We start from the raw sequence: 18,533 nt of genomic DNA, 5'->3' as shown, positions 1-18,533 counted from the left end.
GCCTAATGAATCCTGGTGTGGAATAAAATGATAACAAATGCAATGCTTCATCGTCTGAGTTAATATAAGATACAGGTATTTATTATTTTATATTGATCTAAGGAAAAATGAGTGGTACTACATTTGTGTTGATTAATAGTTTAATTCGATACGTTTCTAATATGATACGAGGACCGTAAATTTTCTGTATCTTATCACGATAATCTTGTTTATCAGAAATCTTACTGTCGGATTATCGTACCAAAGGTTGCGGATATATCATTAATATGATCGAAGAAAAAGGTCCTCAGAGCCATATACCATATGAGCAAACATCTCGTGCTGTTTAACGTCTTCATGAAATCATTACGGAAATCCCAACTCGAAAGTTACAGAACTAGTAAAATAAGGACTAACTAATAATATCAATAAAGCTACAAATAATGTAAAAACAGCAGCAAAATAAGAACATAAATAATGAGATAAAACGGGAAATGCTTCATGTATTAACTGTGTTACCTTTTTTATTTTTGATTGGTAGGCTAGTTGTAGTTTACTGCTAGTTATAATTTAATGGAATTTTATAATTTCCAGATTTACGAAGTATATACGAATATGTATATTCTACCTTTCCATAAATTTGAATATATTCTTCGAACAGAACTACATTTCAATATTATGTAACAACGAGTCCCATTACATTGCGTATCTTCATTGACTTCAAAATGATGACCTCTCGTCTAATTCTACGTCATTCAAAGTAGATGGTGTCTGAAATTTCCGATCCGGACTGTATGGTAATTTGGCAGGAATTGCAAATCATCTTTCTTTATTCTACACAGAGACGTATAATACCAAACTGTGCATTGTCGTGTTAAGGAACGTCTTTTACTTCTCTGGAGGTCTGTCATGCAGCACAGAAAGTTTTTTTTTTTTTTTTAGTATATTCATTTAAATAAAATCCTTACACTATGCAACAAACGTTCAGAGATGAAAAAAATCCATTACGCAACATTAAAACGTATGAGTTGACACTGCACATATCTGTTGCAGACAGATTATAGGAAGAATGCCTATTATTGTAGAGTATCTCTCCCTTTTTTTTTACCTCGAGCTGCATAACGACGATGTCTCATCGTCGGAAATGTTTCCGTCACTGTCATCATGTATGGTGTGGTCTCTCATTTTAATGAACCTGTAAAAATAATAATTCATATCATTAAATTGAATGTAGTGGACGCACCATTAGCCTTACAACTAGAGCGTGGGTTTCCACTCTGGTAATATGGCTTCGAATCCGGGTGGGTCCAAACGGAAGTTGTGGTGGACAAAGATTATGTTACAAGGTAAATTTCGCAGGGTAGGCCTACTTCTGTTTCCCCTACCGCCCATTCCATCATTGGTACATTAATCATTACATTGGTGCGCTGTAGGTCACCTCTCATGGTTCACCAAGGACGACCCTCTGCGGCAAAATATCTGCAAGTATGGGATGTTCCTCCTAGAGGGGGACACTGAGTAAATTGCGCAAAAATCAAGTGCCAGTCTTTGGGATATTTATATTGAGTGTATTAATTTGACTATATTGGAAGATATATTAGAAATATTAATAATAATAATAATAATAATAATAATAATAATAATAATAATAATAATAATAATAATAATGGCTTTATTTAACCTGGCAGAGTTAAGGCCGTAAGGCCTTCTCTTACACTCAACCAGGATTAAAACTTGCTTACACAGTTGAACATAAAACTGGATCGGAATTAAGTAATTACATACTGATACAATTTAGGTACGTAATGAGATCAAAAGAGGTAGTTACATAAAATGTACCTCATAAAATAAAAATAAACATAGTGAAATATATATTAATGTTGTTAGAATCAAATACGAATCACATAAAAGCAGAAGCCGATAATTCAATAAAAAAATGTACACAGTAAAAATAAAAATAAACACATTAGTATACATATTAGTATTAGATTACAATTAAGTAGGATTTACATAATTAAACCAGAAACCGACAATTGAATAAAATGTACACAAAAAAATATATTAATAAAAAAACAACAACACAGTGGGATACACATTGGCGTTAAGTGATAAATAAACACGATTTAGATAATAAAAATAAGGAACAGAAGAAAATAAAAAATAGAAATAAATACAGTGGAACACATTCCATTAAATATTTGCAACGCGTTACGTCTGGCAACTCATCATAAGATATTTTTCTAATTTACATTTAAAGGAAATTAAAGTTCGGCAGCCCTTGACTTCAGGCGGCAGAGAATTCCAGTGACGAGAAGTAGCAACAGTGAAAGATGAAGAATAAAGAGATGATGTGTGTAGTGGTATTTCTAGCGTGTTATCATATTGTGACCGAGTATTTAAGTTATGATACCGAGAAAGACTGTGGAATCGGACAGCAGTGGCGTATACTGGTTAAAGGGTTTGGGCTACCGCTGACCCTATTATTACACAAAATATATCTAACAATTACTTTAATTTTAATTACTATGGTAAAACTAATAATACAAAATTATTACATTATGTTATATTATAAACTTTTTCTTTTGTAATTTCCTTGGGCTACCGCCGGTAGCCCCGGTAGCCCGCAAAATACGCCCCTGTCGGACAGATAAGTAAGAGGGAGTAGAGGTGTGAAAAATTCGGTATAAGAGAGAAAGGGAATGTAACTTTCTCCTCTCATTTAACCTGAGCCACAATAATTTATCGAAAGAAGGCGAAATGTGATCGTAGTAGCGGACATTACAAATCAAACGAACACACGCATTATGAACACGTTGCAGTTTCTGGAATAAATCCACCCTGAGATCACTGAATAAAGCGTCAAAATAATCGAAATGAGGCATAATAAGAGTCTGTACAAGCGTCTGCTTTAATTTAGCTGGATAGTGGTACAATCTTTTTAATGAGTGAAGAGTGGAAAATAGTTTCTTGCATGTGTGTATGATATGCGTGTCCCAGGTCAGGTTAGATTCAAAATTAACTCCCAGGTTTTTTACAGTTGAACTGAATGGAATGATCGCTTTATTCAGAGTCACAGGAGGAAGGTTGAGCTTTTTAATATCGGGGATTAATCTTTTATTCGAAAATAAGATAGCCTGTGATTTATCTGTATTTAAGTTAAGTCCGAATTGTTGAGACCAAGATGAAACGGATTCGAGATCTTTATTTAGTCTATTAATACAGTCACTTAGTCTATCAGGACTGGCGGAAATGTATAATTGAACGTCATCTGCATAAATATGATATCTGCAATATTTAAATGACTTGGTGATATCGTTAATATAGAGACAGAAAAGCAATGGACCCAATACCGAACCCTGGGGAAATCCTGCCTCTACTCTCTGCCAGGAGGAGAACCGATTATTAAAGACAACACGCTGCTGGCGGCCAGTGAGGTAGGAGTGCATCCAGGTGATAACGCTGTCAGAAAAATTTAACACTCGAAGTTTAGTTAATAGTAGATCCATGTCAACAGAGTCAAATGCTTTGCTATAATCCAATAAAATTAATATTGTTGCTAGTCGTTTATCCAAAGCCTCTCGTATATCTTCAGTTAAATTCAATAAAACAGTGGAAGTGCTACGCCCGCTTCTGAATCCAGATTGGAAGGGGTCGATAATATTAAATTCAATCAGATATTTGCTAAATTGCTTATGGAGAATACGTTCAAGAGTCTTTGATACAACGAGAAGAATGCAGATTGGCCGATAGTCTTTAGGAGATGTAGGTGTGTTTACTTTAGGTATTGGACGCACTAAAGCCGTTTTCCAAAGATTTGGGTAGGTAGAAGTAATGATAGAAGAATTAAAAATATGTGTTATCACTGGAAGCACGATATCGATTAATTTATTAATAAAAACAATGTTTATGTTGTCAGAGCCTTGCGCTGTAGATCTAGTGTTTTAAGAGCCTGCCTAACTTCAGTGTCTGTAATATTAGAGAAGAAAAACTTTTTGCGAACAGGAAGAGGAATGGCTAAGAGGGTATTCATTGTGTTAATTTTTATTCCGCACATATCTATCAGAATAGACTAAACCAATTTTTATACAAAGCATAGAGGAATTATTTCTATACTAAACAAAATTAAACTGTAAATAAATGATTTCAAATGATTTTTCATATTAGGCCTACGCAGAATAAATTAAAAAATGGGACGGCTCAAGTAGTGAATGAATGAATGAATGAATGAATGAATGAATGAATGAATGAATGAATGAAAGAGAGGAGAAATGAGAGGAGAAACTTTAAAAGGTAGTCGGAAACGCGTCCTTGCAAGGGAGTTCGGGCTGAGAAAAACTGAATATGTTAGCTCTAAGCCTGTTCGCCACTTGTCTCATTCCGAGTTTCGCTGCTCCACTGAAGGAACAGTAGAAAATTTTGAAGGAGGAAATGCCGAAAATAATAATAATAATAATAATAATAATAATAATAATAATAATAATAATAATAATAATAATAATAATGGCTTCATTTAACCTGACAGTTAAGGCCGTAGAGCCTTCTCTTACACTCAACCAGGAAAAATGGATTATCTTAATAGCTACCACATAAAGGGGGGAGGGAGTAAAGCATGACTGCATGATCGCAAGAAGAAACGCCAGAAGTTGTAAGTCTGCATATTAAAAGGTGCAGTGCCCTTTAGCAGTGTAAGTGGGGTCCAGTAAACTCGTTCATGTAACAGGGGTGATGTTAAAAAAGCTAAGCCAAGATCTCCACAGGAAACGCTGGGAGTTGTAAGTCTGCAAATTGAAAGGTCTGGACATTGAAAGGTGCAGTACCCTTTCGCAGTGTAAGTGGGGTCCAGTAAACTCGTTCATGTAACAGGGGTGATGTTCGAAAGCTAAGCCAAGATCTCCAGAAGAAACGCCGGGAGTTGTAAGTCTGCACATTGAAAGGTGCAGTGCCCTTTCGCAGTGTAAGTGGGGTCCAGTAAACTCGTTCATGTAACGGAGGTGATGTTCGAAAGCTAAGCCAAGATCTCCAGAAGAAACGCCGGGAGTTGTAAGTCTGCACATTGAAAGGTGCAGTGTCTTTCGCAGTACAAGTGGAGTCCAGTAAACTCGTTCATGTAACGGAGGTGATGTTCGAAAGCTAAGCCAACACATCCGGAAGAAACGCCGGAGAGTTGTAAGTCTGCACATTGAAAGGTGCAGTGTCCTTTCGCAGTGCAAGTGAAGTCCAGTAAACTCGTTCATGTAACGGAGGTGATGTTCGAAAGCTAAGCCAAGATCTCCAGAAGAAATGCCGGGAGTTGTAAGTCTGCACATTGAAAGGTGCAGTGTCCTTTCGCAGTGCAAGTGAAGTCCAGTAAACTCGTTCATGTAACGGAGGATGTTCGAAAGCTAAGCCAAGATCTCCAGAAGAAACGCCGGGAGTTGTAAGTCTGCACATTGAAAGGTGCAGTGTCCTTTCGCAGTGCAAGTGGAGTCCAGTAAACTCGCTCATGTAACAGAGGTGATGTTCGAAAGCTAAGCCAAGATCTCCAGAAGAAACGCCGGGAGTTGTAAGTCTGCACATTGAAAGATGCAGTGTCCTTTCGCAGTGTAAGTGGGGTCCAGTAAACTCGCTCATGTAACAGAGGTGACGTTCGAAAGCTAAGCCAAGATCTCCAGAAGAAACGCCGGGAGTTGTAAGTCTGCACATTGAAAGATGCAGTGTCCTTTCGCAGTGTAAGTGGAGTCCAGTAAACTCGCTCATGTAACAGAGGTGATGTTCGAAAGCTAAGCCAAGATCTCCAGAAGAAACGCCGGGAGTTGTAAGTCTGCACATTGAAAGATGCAGTGTCCTTTCGCTGTGCGAGTAGAAGTCGAACCACGTAGTATTGACGGAAAAACGTTGAAGTTTTCAAATGGTAAGTTTTTTCCCTTTCGCCCAGGAACAAGTAATGCCGGACTATTAAATGCTAAAGACTTGTAGACTGCTTGTTACAGGCTAAATGAATTTACTTGCGAAAGAGACAATAAAGAAAGATCTTAAATGAGGAATATGCTTGAAGTGTCATTCTGAACCACTAATAGTGATATATATATATATATATATATATATATATATATATATATATATATATATAACTGCTCCAATGTGAAAACATTAAATCCGAATAAAGGAGTTTAGTAGGGTAATCTATGCACTTTTTTTTAGTCAAATTTAGATTAATCTCTTCTGTAGTAATTCCAGTGTCCTTCTGATGGATTTAGAAACACTGCCCCAACCGATAAAACCACAATGTAATACAGATTGCATCAATGATAAATTACTCTTAAAATATTAATAGAGCGGTAAGAACGCAGTATAACAAATCAATAATATAATTTTGCGTAATGTATTAGAAAAAATGCAATATATGTGTCCCATCTAAGGTGCTGGTCGATTAATATTCCTACTTAGATTCGTAGAACTGGGAACTGCACTGTTCGTTGCCATTAGGAGTCTCAGTTGTGTATGCAGGTTTTCACTACAGTTTATGCTAGTAAAACCCAAACTATTTTTCACCGCCTAATCCCGGTGCCAGCCTGAGATCGTTCACAATTTCATGTCATCTGTTTATTAGAACAGAAGAATTAATAAGAGCTAAGTTTACCATCTGTGGTAACATGGTTTCCATTATACAGGTATGGATCTAATATCAACAAAAGGGATTTGAATGTTGTGCTTTTAGTCTTTTATACACTATTTCGGTGTGAGATATTTTATTGCTATAAATAAATAAATAAATAAATAAATAAATAAATAAATAAATAAATAAATAAATTAAATAAATAAATAAATAAATAAATAAATAAATAAATAAATAAATAAATAAATAAATAAATAAGTAAGTAAGTAAATAAGTAAATAAGTAAATAAGTAAATAAGTAAGTAAGTAAATAAGTAAATAAGTAAATAAGTAAATAAGTAAATAAGTAAGTAAATAAATAAATAAGTAAGTAAATAAAAATAAATAAAAACATAAATAAGTAAATAAATAAATAAATAAATAAAATATTCATAGGGATAGGAAAACAGTTATTCTGTATTTAATGTCGTGTTTAAATGGCATGAGCTGTTCAAAACAAGTGACAAACTCTTAAAGGAGAAATGATTGAATCCCAATGAGAAGAAGACTTTGATATAGCCAACTCTGCAGTTTTTTGTATACCGCTATTCTTACAGTATCCATCGGGAAGCGATCACATGCTCTTTTTCGTTAAGAAATGTTATTTAATTCATTGATTGATTGGTTGATTTCACGAGGGATGGATCTGGGATGGATCCTTCTAGTTAGGCTGTTGTTGGCTCATCATATGCCCTTTATGCGATGATTGTCTAAATCCGACCGACGTATGTCCCAGGTGGCATTCGTGAATCCGACGCTGACAGGCGAGCCATCCTTCCTGGGCTCTCAGGAAATCTCAAGCCATTAGAGCAGCCGTGGCGAGAACGTGACTCGCGAGACATTGTGGCTCGCAGAGATAGCTGTGCATTTCGCTTGCTTCTAACCTCCGCCAACCCCCATCCTATCACTCACTGGAGTCAAACTCCGTTCCATTTGTATTTGTCTCTGACCTGCGAGTGGCATATGTCTCTCTCGAAACCATGTACGAAAGTTCCAAGTAGGATGGGAGGACGCATTTTTTTGCTGTCAATATGATGAGAATATTAAAGTATGATTTGTTCACAAGTATTACGAGGAAAAGGGTTGTATAACATAAAACGGCATTATACTACATGTTACTGATGAAATATTAAACGATTAAGTGTTATTGTTGTTATCATTATCATCATCATCCATCATCATCATCATCATCATCATCATCTCTGTACGTCGACCCTTTTTCAGCAGATGTACGAATAATGCGGTTAGTTCTTCAATTTGAACTCACTGATTTAGTATGTGATGTCAAATGAAAGCTAGATGTAAGGACTTGACAAATGTTGAACTTTCAAATCTTTGCCAAAAAATAAATATCCGAAGCTTCGTTCTTTCGCTTGCTCTGTTGAAGCCATGTTCGCTACAACTTACGTTTGTGAAAAATTATTTTCAACAATTAAAATAGTAAAAACCAAATTTATATCACGACCGACAGACAAATACCTTCGTGATCAACTACGACTGGCAGTAAGTGACATAATTCCTGATTTTGAAACTTTGTCGCAGAGACATTCTGAAGACAGTTAATTTTAGGTTGTGATATTGTTCATTTATTGTTCATTTCTTTCTTCGTTACACGTACTAAATTTAGTTTGTAGCATTGTACTGTATAAAATTATATTTAAGTGCTTGACGTAAGGAAAATGAAACTCCGTTAATAAATCATACAGTTGCTTCACTTCCCCTTCGGGTGTCCGCCTCCCTCCATAGGTGCTATGTACGTTGCAGGTTACACAGTGGCTCGGCGCACGATTACATTTTCGCCACCGCTGCATTAGAGCATCGAAAACCTCTACTACTGCAGACATCACTCAAACCTATTTTTACTGTAACAGATGATAGAAGAAATGAGGGGAAAATGGAGATTGTTGATGGAATGGAAAAGGAAACTGGGAGTAAACCGAGAAAAACTCTCTGCAACATCTGTTTTGTTCACGACAAATTCCATTCAGACCTGACTGGGCATTGAACCCTGGCATCAGCGGAAGATCAGCGCGCTTGCACAGCCGCGGTTGAGATATTATTTGAGCTGAGATCGAATAGGCCTACTGTACTGTAGCAGTGCCTAATGATAGGCATGACGAGCTGGGGAAAGAAAGTGTTCGATACTTCGTGAGGCACAACTTATCAGCACTTCGATGATACGCTTTATCTATCACATACTGATTGAGCATTGGCAAGTTAACGGAATTCTTGGAGGAGTAGGGGGACTGATACAATCGTTCTCATCTTGCCCATCAAAGTTCAAACAATCTTTGGTCTGATATGAACCAGATCGGAGCATATTGTGAAATGTTATCACTGATAAAACTGTACGAGATCACGAAGCAATATCATGCATTCCATTAATGCATTGGCGGCTCGTCTAATTCAGTTAAGAAAGGCTCCATTACGAAGATAACTAGAAGAATTCTAATTTTAGAACGAAAAATCATGCATAGTGAGAGATTGCTTGTAAATTTCTTAATTTAATTGGCATTTCATTCATATCCACTGACCGCATGCAAACAGTCTCGTTTCCAAAGAAACAGTAAACCTTTCAATTACCACTCGGTATCCGCCAAGTGGACACACTCGTTTTCAAAAAATAAAAAATAAACATATTAATAAGTAAATAATAAATAAATAAATAAATAAATAAATACATACATAAATAAATAAATAAATAAATAAATAAATAAATAAATAAATAAATAAATAAATAAATAAATAAATAAATAAATAAATATTTGAGCTGATATTTCAGTCATATCAGTCGAGTGGACTTACACAAAATCAACTCCAAAGCATATTTGAATCGATCTTTCATTCACATTCGTCCAGTGGACGTGTTGTCAAAGAAATCACAAACACATCGGTTTACAATCGTCATACGTAAAGCGGACTCATACTCGCTTCTCAACAAGCCACATGTCTATACGGGCTATTCCATATGAAATCGATCAATAAAAAACCTCGCATTTTTTAATACTCTAATTTTTCCCTATTTATACAAGGTGCTGAGGAGAGTGCATATTCAAAAATATACTATCGAAAGTCAAACGGTTTTCGTGCTATTGAGCGACAAATTTAGCGTCTTTTATAAAAACAAGCCTCTTTCAGCGCTCAGAACTCTGGAACCATTTACTGCAGAACATTGAACGGGAGCTCATTTTGAAGCTGACATTTAGTAGGTTATGATAAGAAGTAATCCTTGTTTTTATTGTATACAGAGAGACAGATAATCTGATTTTACTTACTTCTAGGCTTTTTGCCCATTTGTAAAAACGTAAAAAATATTGAGAAAAAAACCTTGCATTATTAAGAGGAATTCGGCATTGTTTGTTTAGTGGCTCGGCAATAAGTTTCGAGGGTATTAAATAAATTATTTTCACACGCCTGGACTTGAACGGCGCAGTACCCCACATACTGGCCGAGAGCTGAAGATAAGCGAGCATTGGGCATCATTTTACTCCTGTGTTTATGAAAACTTGTGCTAAAGCTGCCCAGCCATGACTGCTAGACGACACATCACGTGTTTGTCTCCTGGTCTTGCTTGTCTCGACTATCTACAGTCAGCTGGTTAGTTCACGCGCGTACTATTTATTTTCTTTATTTGATATTTTCAATATTTTCTTATCAACGGTGCACCAGTAAAAATATGTGTTTATTTGTACTTTCAATGCGGAATCCAACCATATATTTTTAAAATATTTTTTTCGTGGGCAAAGGGGTCTTAATGAAGAAAAATCTAAATTTCTCCATTTCCATAAAAAGTAAGAAAAACTGTTTACATGTCAATATAAACTATAATTTCTCAGCTTCAAAATAAGCCATGATTTTGATCATTGGGTAAAAGGGTTTCCGAGTCACAACAGTTTAAATTTGCTTATTTTATGAAAATACGATAAATTTAAATATTTTTAATTTAAACATTATGAAGTTCTGATGCCTCAAACTTTGCACAAATCATTGTATCACAGTTGTCAACGGACAGAAAAAGTTTAATTGTATTTAAAAATTGCAAGATCAATTTTCTCTATATTTCGGTCGATTTGAGATGGAATAGCCCATACATTTTATTTCCACATTCATCTCTAGCAGACTTGGAGATTCTGTCCGTGTGCAGGCCTACAGTCAGTACCAGCAGTGGGAATTGATCCGTCTGAGGACAATACGATATAGTGACAATTTTGTAGTAATTTGTTCATTAAACAAGTTCTATGTAAGGAATTTTTACAAAAAAAGTTTTAATACAACTTATAGATTCGATTTATATCTCGGAAAAGACGAGCAAAAGCTACACTGGTCGGAAGCTCTTTCATTATAGATTAAGCATTCTAACACAATTTCTCCATTTTCATCATCATTTCATAGCATTCCCCGATCGCCGGCTAGCGACGCACGAGGGGGCTGGTCTAGGAGAGAGAGGTTTCCTGCTCGAAACTTGGGTACGCAGCAAACCTTAGTGTAGTCAGCCGGTGTGGGTTTGGGAATGCGCCTAGCTTGAGGATTATTGCAATAGATCGTAACAGGTCGCAGTGCTCGGCCATAGTGCCCCCCCCCTTCCCATAAATTTCATTCCATTGCAAGCATTCTAACAGATTTATCTAGTATACTCTATTTTTTTTCATGGAGTGGAGTTTCATAGAAAAAAGACTTTGCCGACAGACCTTCTACTGCCCCCTACTAATCGGTTGCCATAAATAAATGTCTTCCTTACTGTGACGGAAATCTTGTCTTCTTTTGTTAGTAACCAATCACAACCCTCGTTCAGAAGAATTGACAGGTTCCTGTCAAATCCACGTGGAGGCAGAGTTGTCGCATCTTTGCCGAATTCCAAGAATTCCGTCAGTCTCATTTGAAGGGTCACCAGGATTGTGGCAACTGTCCAAAGTTGGGACGAGGGGACAGGATGGAATTGTCAGAGGTGTTTGTGTAGGAAGTCATAAATCTGTAAGTGGGTGTTCAAAGGAGCCACCGAACTTCACTCCTTGAAATAAAATAAGGTATATCAGATCTTCGTCTTTATAGTTCGCTATTTATTATACCTGGGTGGCCCAAAAGTCTAGATCCATTTTGTTGAAAACATGGTCCAACGTTAATGATTATTACATATGTTATTTGTCACAAGTCTATGTACAATATTCAGTACAGTTCATTCTGTCCCCCTTCCATTTCGAAGCACTGCTCCGAGCGTTGCACTATCGCTCTGAAAGCATTACTAAGCTTGCGTGGTGTACTAGCTGCTACTGCTTCGTAAATGCGATACCGTAAATGAGGAAAGTCACGATTCTTTGTCTTGTATACATAGGATTTAATAAAACCTCAAGCAAAAAAATTAAGTAAGGGTTAAGTCTGGTGAACGTGACGCCCAGTCTTGGCGCAGCTCTGCCGATCCATTGACCTGGAAAGGTTTCATTCCGATAGTCACACACAGCCATAGCGAAGTGGGGTGGAGCACCATCTTGCTGAAAAGCAGCAGAATGTAAAACACCATCGTGAGTAAGCTGTGGTTCTAGGAATTGTTGAAGCAGTGGATTCTTGAAACATGATGTATGGACCAGTAATTCTGGATGTATCCCTTTGCCATTCGTAAGTAGCATTAGGTTGCTCGTCGGCCCATATTCCACAGTTATGCCTACTCACATGATCGCAAGTATGAAATGTAGTCTCGTTATTAAATTCTCATTACCAACAGCTTCAAGCAGATCATGGCACATAGCCTGACGGGCAGCATAATCTTCCTGTTCTAAATGCAGATGGTACGCACGTTTATGGGGTGTAAACCGCAGAACTGGGAATGTCCAGTTCATTACTGAGGCGGCGAGTCGACACGTCTGGGCTGCGTTCAGTCGCATGCTAAAGAAGTGGAACATCATTTGCAGAGGTCTGTGGTCTGCCGGAACGCTTTTCATCAAGAAAACTTCCTGTTCTTTTGAATTTGTTCACTAACATCCGAATATTGGCTCTAGTATACTCTATTTTTTTTTTTTTTTCATAGAGTGCAGTTTCATAGAAAGGACTTTGCCGACAGGCCTTCTACTGCCCCCTTCTAATTGGTTGTCATAAATAAATGTCTTTCTTACTGCGACGGAAATCTTGTCTTCTCCTGTCAGTAACCAATCACAACCCTTGTTCAGAAGAAATGACAGGCTCCCGTCAAATCCATGTGGAGGCAGAGTTGCTGAATCTTTTCCGAATTCCAAGAATCCCGTCAGTCTCATTTCGAGGGTCACCAGGATTGTGGCAACTGTGCAAAGTTGGGACGAAGGGACAGGATGGAATTGTCTGAGGTGTTTGTGTAGGAAGTCATAAATCTGTAAGTGGGTGTTCAAGGAAGCCACCGAACTGCACTCCTTGAAATAAAATAGAGTAAAGCTGCTGGTTTGTAAAATTTTCGTTCACACTCCTGACGCACTTGTTCATAGCTTAATAATTGCAATGGCGCGGACACAATTGTTATTCGTTCTTCAACAGGAAGCATACTGCTTGATTAAACTGAAATAAAAGGAAAATATTGCCGATTTAATGGATATGGATCGAGACTTTTGGACCACCCTGTATTTTAGCTATCCATGACGGTGGCTGTGCCCGTTGTCATGACAATGTCATGTTTTGATGACGCAGCTGAGGAGCTCTACCAAGTCCGTTCTAATATTGCGAATTGCGTAATGCACATAAGCAAGCCTTGTTATGGGAGTCAATGGCATAACTCAGGCGGTAGGCTTGTTTACCTGCTGATCTGAAACTGTGCTAGGGCGCGGGTTTGTTCCCGCTTGGGCTGATTACCCCTTGGGGTTTTTCCTCCCTAGCTGTGAGGCGAATGTCAGGTAATCATTAGCTTCATCTACCAAATACCAACTCTCTATCACCAATTCCTTTCACGTTAAACAATTTAATGGTCGATACAGCGTCGTAATAAGCGTTGCTTGCTTATTTTGTGCAGTTTGGAAAATCTTCCCTTGTTTACTTTATAATGAAAACCTGCAACCCTCAGTAGTTCTCCTGTGCTCTTTGTTTTCTAGTAACCAACGTCTAACAGCTTGTTTGACAGGTCTATAAAGACAAACCATGCAAAAGCTCAGGTTTGTAAACGATTTTACCTATCCTGTGTTCACTTATCTGTCGGTTATTTCATTCCCCTGACTATAATGAAAAAAAGTAATGTTTACGTGTTATGACAACTAAGAAACCCGTGATTTAATAGTACATTATGCAACGAGCCTATAATGGTAGTAATTAAGACGCGAGTATGTTTGTTTATGAAACGAGCGCAAGGGAGTTTCATAATTTTCATACGAGCTTCTTAATTACCATTATAGGCAAGTTTCATACGGCTTTTTATGCTCGACCATATTTCTAACTTGAAATTATTCATAAGTATTCATGTTATGGTTATCTAAGTGAAGAGCGGAACTGACCTTCTAAATTGTGAGATGTGCGCAGACGCGAAAGTATTGATTTTTTCCGAGGGACGAATGTCATTGACCTTGATATGATCTAGAGAATAACATGAACATTAATAATGGTATAACCTGGAAATTGATTTAGAATTGAAAAACGAGGTGACAAATTGAATTTATTTGAATATTATTTACAATTAACGGTAATTATTATAGTAACAGAACATAACCTTCTGCGACAGTATTGGATTTCCAGCCTCCGTGATGTTTCGCTAATTGTCTTTCGATTGCATATCCGAGAATAATCGACACTTGCGGTTTTATAATGGTACAATGGTGATTTCTCATTGGATGAACAACTGAACTATAATGAATAGGTGTACTTTAATGAGGTGCATTAAATGACTACTACCAGGTGTATAATTACTACATTTCGGCATGGTCGAGCATAAAATATTTTGCGAAATAACCGTTTTATGACATTTTTTCAACATGATAAATATAAGTATTTATAAACTATTTTCATATGACCGTTATAAACATCTGCGCCCTATTACATTTTTTTTTTTTGCCTACGCAAACGCAAAACACGCCATTGTTCGAGCCATGCTGTCGGCAACCCGGCACGCTCTCTCTTTCGTAAAGATTTACTGCCGCTGTGAGAGTAATAATTATGGCCCATGATTGAGGAGAGTGGATTTAATTTATATTATGTAAGAAGGGTTTGTTTACCGAAGGCCTCGTATGCTTAGTGAGATACTTGTTTGAGGCTGATGCCAATGTTGCTGAAACAACTTCTTTATTCGAAAATGTAATTTTCTGCTAACATTTAGTTATCTAATTTTGTACAGAAATGAGCTGTTGATTTGAGTAAACATTGATCTGAATGAAGGGGGGAGAGCAAGAGTGAATAGTTTAATGGTTGAGTTGTTTGGACTTTTTCCATTGCTAATGTTAAAAAAATTGTAGCACGACGTTTCGAAGAGTGGATCTCTCTTTCTCGTCAGGTGAAAACCTACTGTTGGGATCGTTACAAACAGCTAGCCTGTCTGATTGATCGACGACCGTGAGGTTGGAATGTAGCACACGTTTCAAAGAGTGGATCTCTCTTCGTCGTCAGGTGAAAACCTACTGTGGGGATCTTTACAAATAGCTAGCCTGTCTGACTGATCAAAGACCGTCAGGTCGGAATGTAGCACAACGTTTCGAAGAGTGGATCTCTCTTCGTCGTCAGGTGAAAACCTACTGTGGGGATCGTTACAAATAGCTAGCCTGTCTGACTGATCAAAGACCGTCAGGTCGGAATGTAGCACAACGTTTCGAAGAGTGGATCTCTCTTCGTCGTCAGGTGAAAACCTACTGTGGGGATCGTTACAAACAGCTAGCCTGTCTGACTGATCGACGACCGTCAGGTCGGAATGTAGCACAACGTTTCGAAGAGTGGATCTCTCTTCGTCGTCAGGTGAAAACCTACTGTGGGGATCGTTACAAACAGCTAGCCTGTCTGACTGATCGACGACCGTCAGGTAACGATGTTAAAAGACAGTTACATAGAACTTAACATGCGAGCATGGGGTTTAACTGAACGAGCTACAGCGAGTTTAGTTATCAATGTTAGCATGTTGATGAGTCTTAATAACGATCGTATATTGGACAACGTTTTATGATATTTTGAATTACAAATTTATGAGAAAATAAATTAATAATTGTATTTTGCATATTATTAGGACAGAAATTATTGAGAATTTGTAGATAAAATAACAATTGAGAAACGTCTTAATAAGTTACTATGATAGGACAAACGTCATAATTGGCTACTATTGTAGGAAAATAAATCAAAAGTGTTTAATACAAATGGTTTTGTTTGAGATTAATTTGAAGAAATGGATTGCATTGAAATTCCTAACGAAATATTGATGGAAGCAGAAGAAGCAAGGCAAAGAACTATACCAGGAAAATCGCGAGATCGATATTATTATAAAAAGCCCGTTAAGTGTAAAATAAAAGGTACTAGCTCGTTAAGTCGTATTTACTTACATAGATGCACCTCAAACAATCCTTACGATTCAAAATACAATAAAAACTGTGATTACTGGAGGAGAAAAATTCGCTCCGGCGCCGGGGATCGAACCCGGATTCCTGGTTCTATATATCAAGTGCTCTAACCACTGAGCTACGCCGAAGTTCAACCCACAGCACCGGATCGAATCCCTCTCTTCTAGTGTTTTTCCCTTTGTAGCCTGACTCCAAGTTCGACATATATGTTGACATATATACTAAGCCAACTGCCATTACACAAGGAGCGCACTCAATTGAGTGACTTGGTGGCCGGATTCCACAGTAATAAGCACTGTTGGGCGAAGAATATACGTAAAGATCAATTTTTTGGTCCTACAGAATATATGTATTATGGCAACAATGATTATATGGAATCCCGGCCACCAAGTCACTCAATTTAGTGCACTCCTTGTGTAATGACAGTTGACTTAATATAATTATGTCAATATTATGTCGAACTTGGAGTCAGGCCACAAAGGGAAAAACACTGGAGGAGGGGGATGCGATCCGGTGCTGTGGATTGAACTTCGGCGTAGGTCAGTGGTTAGAGCAGTTGGTACGTATGACCAAGGACCCGGGTTCGATCCCCGGCGGCGCCGAAGCGAATTTTTCTCCTCTAATAATCATTGTTACCATAAAGGATATACCATATTCTGTAGGAACAAAAATTAATCTTTACGTATTTACGTGTGGAAGAGAAGGCCTGATGGCCTTAACTACACCAGAATAAATAAATAAATATATATATTTAAATAAATGAAAACTGTTTATAATACCGGTGTGTAAAAAACTTTATTATTATTATTATTATTATTACTATTATTATTATTATTATTATTATTATTATTATTATTATTATTATTATTATTGCTGTGATTATTATGGTTGATTTAATATTTCATTTTCTCTTATTGCACTCAGAAGAGAGACTCCCGTCATTTCGTGAAATTTCAGCTCCGTGCAGTACAAGTAAGGAGCATTATTCCCTCGAAATTAAAAATTCTGTCATCGCATTGTTCTAGGTCAGCTTGCCTGACCCTTCATTCTAACTTAAACCCATTTTCTTATCTGTTAAAGTCCACAGCAGCCACAATAATTTCTCACTAACGTGAAAACTTGCTGCTGCACTTGCAAATGTAACGGTTAACTACTGGGATATGTACTGCACTTGCACGTACCTCTATGTTTCTGGAATGATGCTTAAACTTAAAGCCATGTGTCAGTGCATTCCTACACTCACACCAGCAACCATTTTGTCACGGACACTTCACTGATCACACTGCGACCCAGATCCGTCTGATTTTGCGGTTCGTGCAGAGTTAACTGATTGCTTATCTCATTCGAGAGACTCTCAACTCCTTTATCTGCACGTACAAAATCTGATACATTAGCAGCGGAAATTGATTAGTATGGTGCTTACGTCACCTGCAAAACACCTACAGTAATTTTTAAACAAAAGACTGCACTGGACATAGGCCTAAACGAACAATTCTAGAATCTAAAAGTGGATCCGTGGTTTAAAAATGTAACATTGATCAGAAACTGATACGCTGAAAATTCTTGCTAACGTTAAGCGGATATTTTTCTATGCTGAATGATTCACGCTTTCAATGGTAAGGATATTCATATAGCCAAATATTCCTGTGGCCTAGGTAAATCCAATATTTTGGAGAAATGGTTTTCTGTTTGGTCCAGAGGTTACTGTGCTTGCTTTTGGATCAGAAGTTTCATGATTAAAATGTTATGTTGATTACTGCTTGGCAGCTTTCCAAAACGAAATAAAGATGAGAAATGAATAAGTTCGAGGGAAAAATTGTTCCGGGGCCAGGCATCGAACCCGGGACCTTTGGTTAAACGTACCAACGCTCGACCAACTGAGCTACCTGGGAATTCTAACAGACACCGATCCAATTTTCCCCTCTATATCCACAAACCTCAACGTGGGCTGACAGCCTTCAAGCAACCAAGAAATTCCCTCGAAATTATTCAAATCGGCTTTACAGGGAGTTATACCTGAAAGTTTGATTTGCATAATACACGTCACTGTTCGTTAACAGAAAATCACAATATTTAAGTCACACAGAGTTAGTGTGCACCCATGTTGGTTGCTTGACGGCTGTCAGCCCACGTTGAGGTTTATAGATATAGAGGGGAAAATTGGATCGGTGTCTGGTAGAGTTCCCGGGTAGCTCAGTTGGTAGAGCGTTGGTACGTTTAGCCAAAGGTCTCGGGTTCGATGCCTGGCCCCGGAACAATTTTTCCCTCGAAATTATTCAAATCAGCTTTACAGGGATTTATATCTGAAAGTTTGATTTGCAAGACGAGAAATATTTATAAATTTACGGTAATGACTATTTCTAATCCAGAATAATTTCACATGAAAATATTTTTTTTGTATTTTTGTCGCTCATTTCGAAAACCCTTTCCCTAGCTATCATCTG

General features: G+C 37.5%; 1 protein-coding gene across 1 annotated transcript in view; it reads right to left on the bottom strand.

Moving 5' to 3' along the window:
• The window catches only part of LOC138706367 (chitin synthase chs-2-like), a 96,245-nt gene extending 78,833 nt beyond the window's left edge, over positions 1-17,412 (bottom strand). Inside the window, exons 1-2 of the mRNA XM_069835559.1 lie at positions 17,271-17,412; positions 1,088-1,174 (exon numbers count right to left, since the gene is read on the bottom strand). Coding sequence (XP_069691660.1) covers positions 1,088-1,164 — 77 coding nt within the window. The 5' untranslated portion in view covers positions 1,165-1,174; positions 17,271-17,412. The remainder of the gene's footprint in view (positions 1-1,087; positions 1,175-17,270) is intronic.
• Positions 17,413-18,533: the final 1,121 nt, after the last annotated feature.

Source organism: Periplaneta americana, chromosome 9 (genome assembly GCF_040183065.1).
Source record: "Periplaneta americana isolate PAMFEO1 chromosome 9, P.americana_PAMFEO1_priV1, whole genome shotgun sequence".
In the NCBI taxonomy this organism is placed as follows: Eukaryota; Metazoa; Arthropoda; class Insecta; order Blattodea; family Blattidae; genus Periplaneta; species Periplaneta americana.
This window is presented reverse-complemented; position numbering and strand designations above follow the sequence as displayed.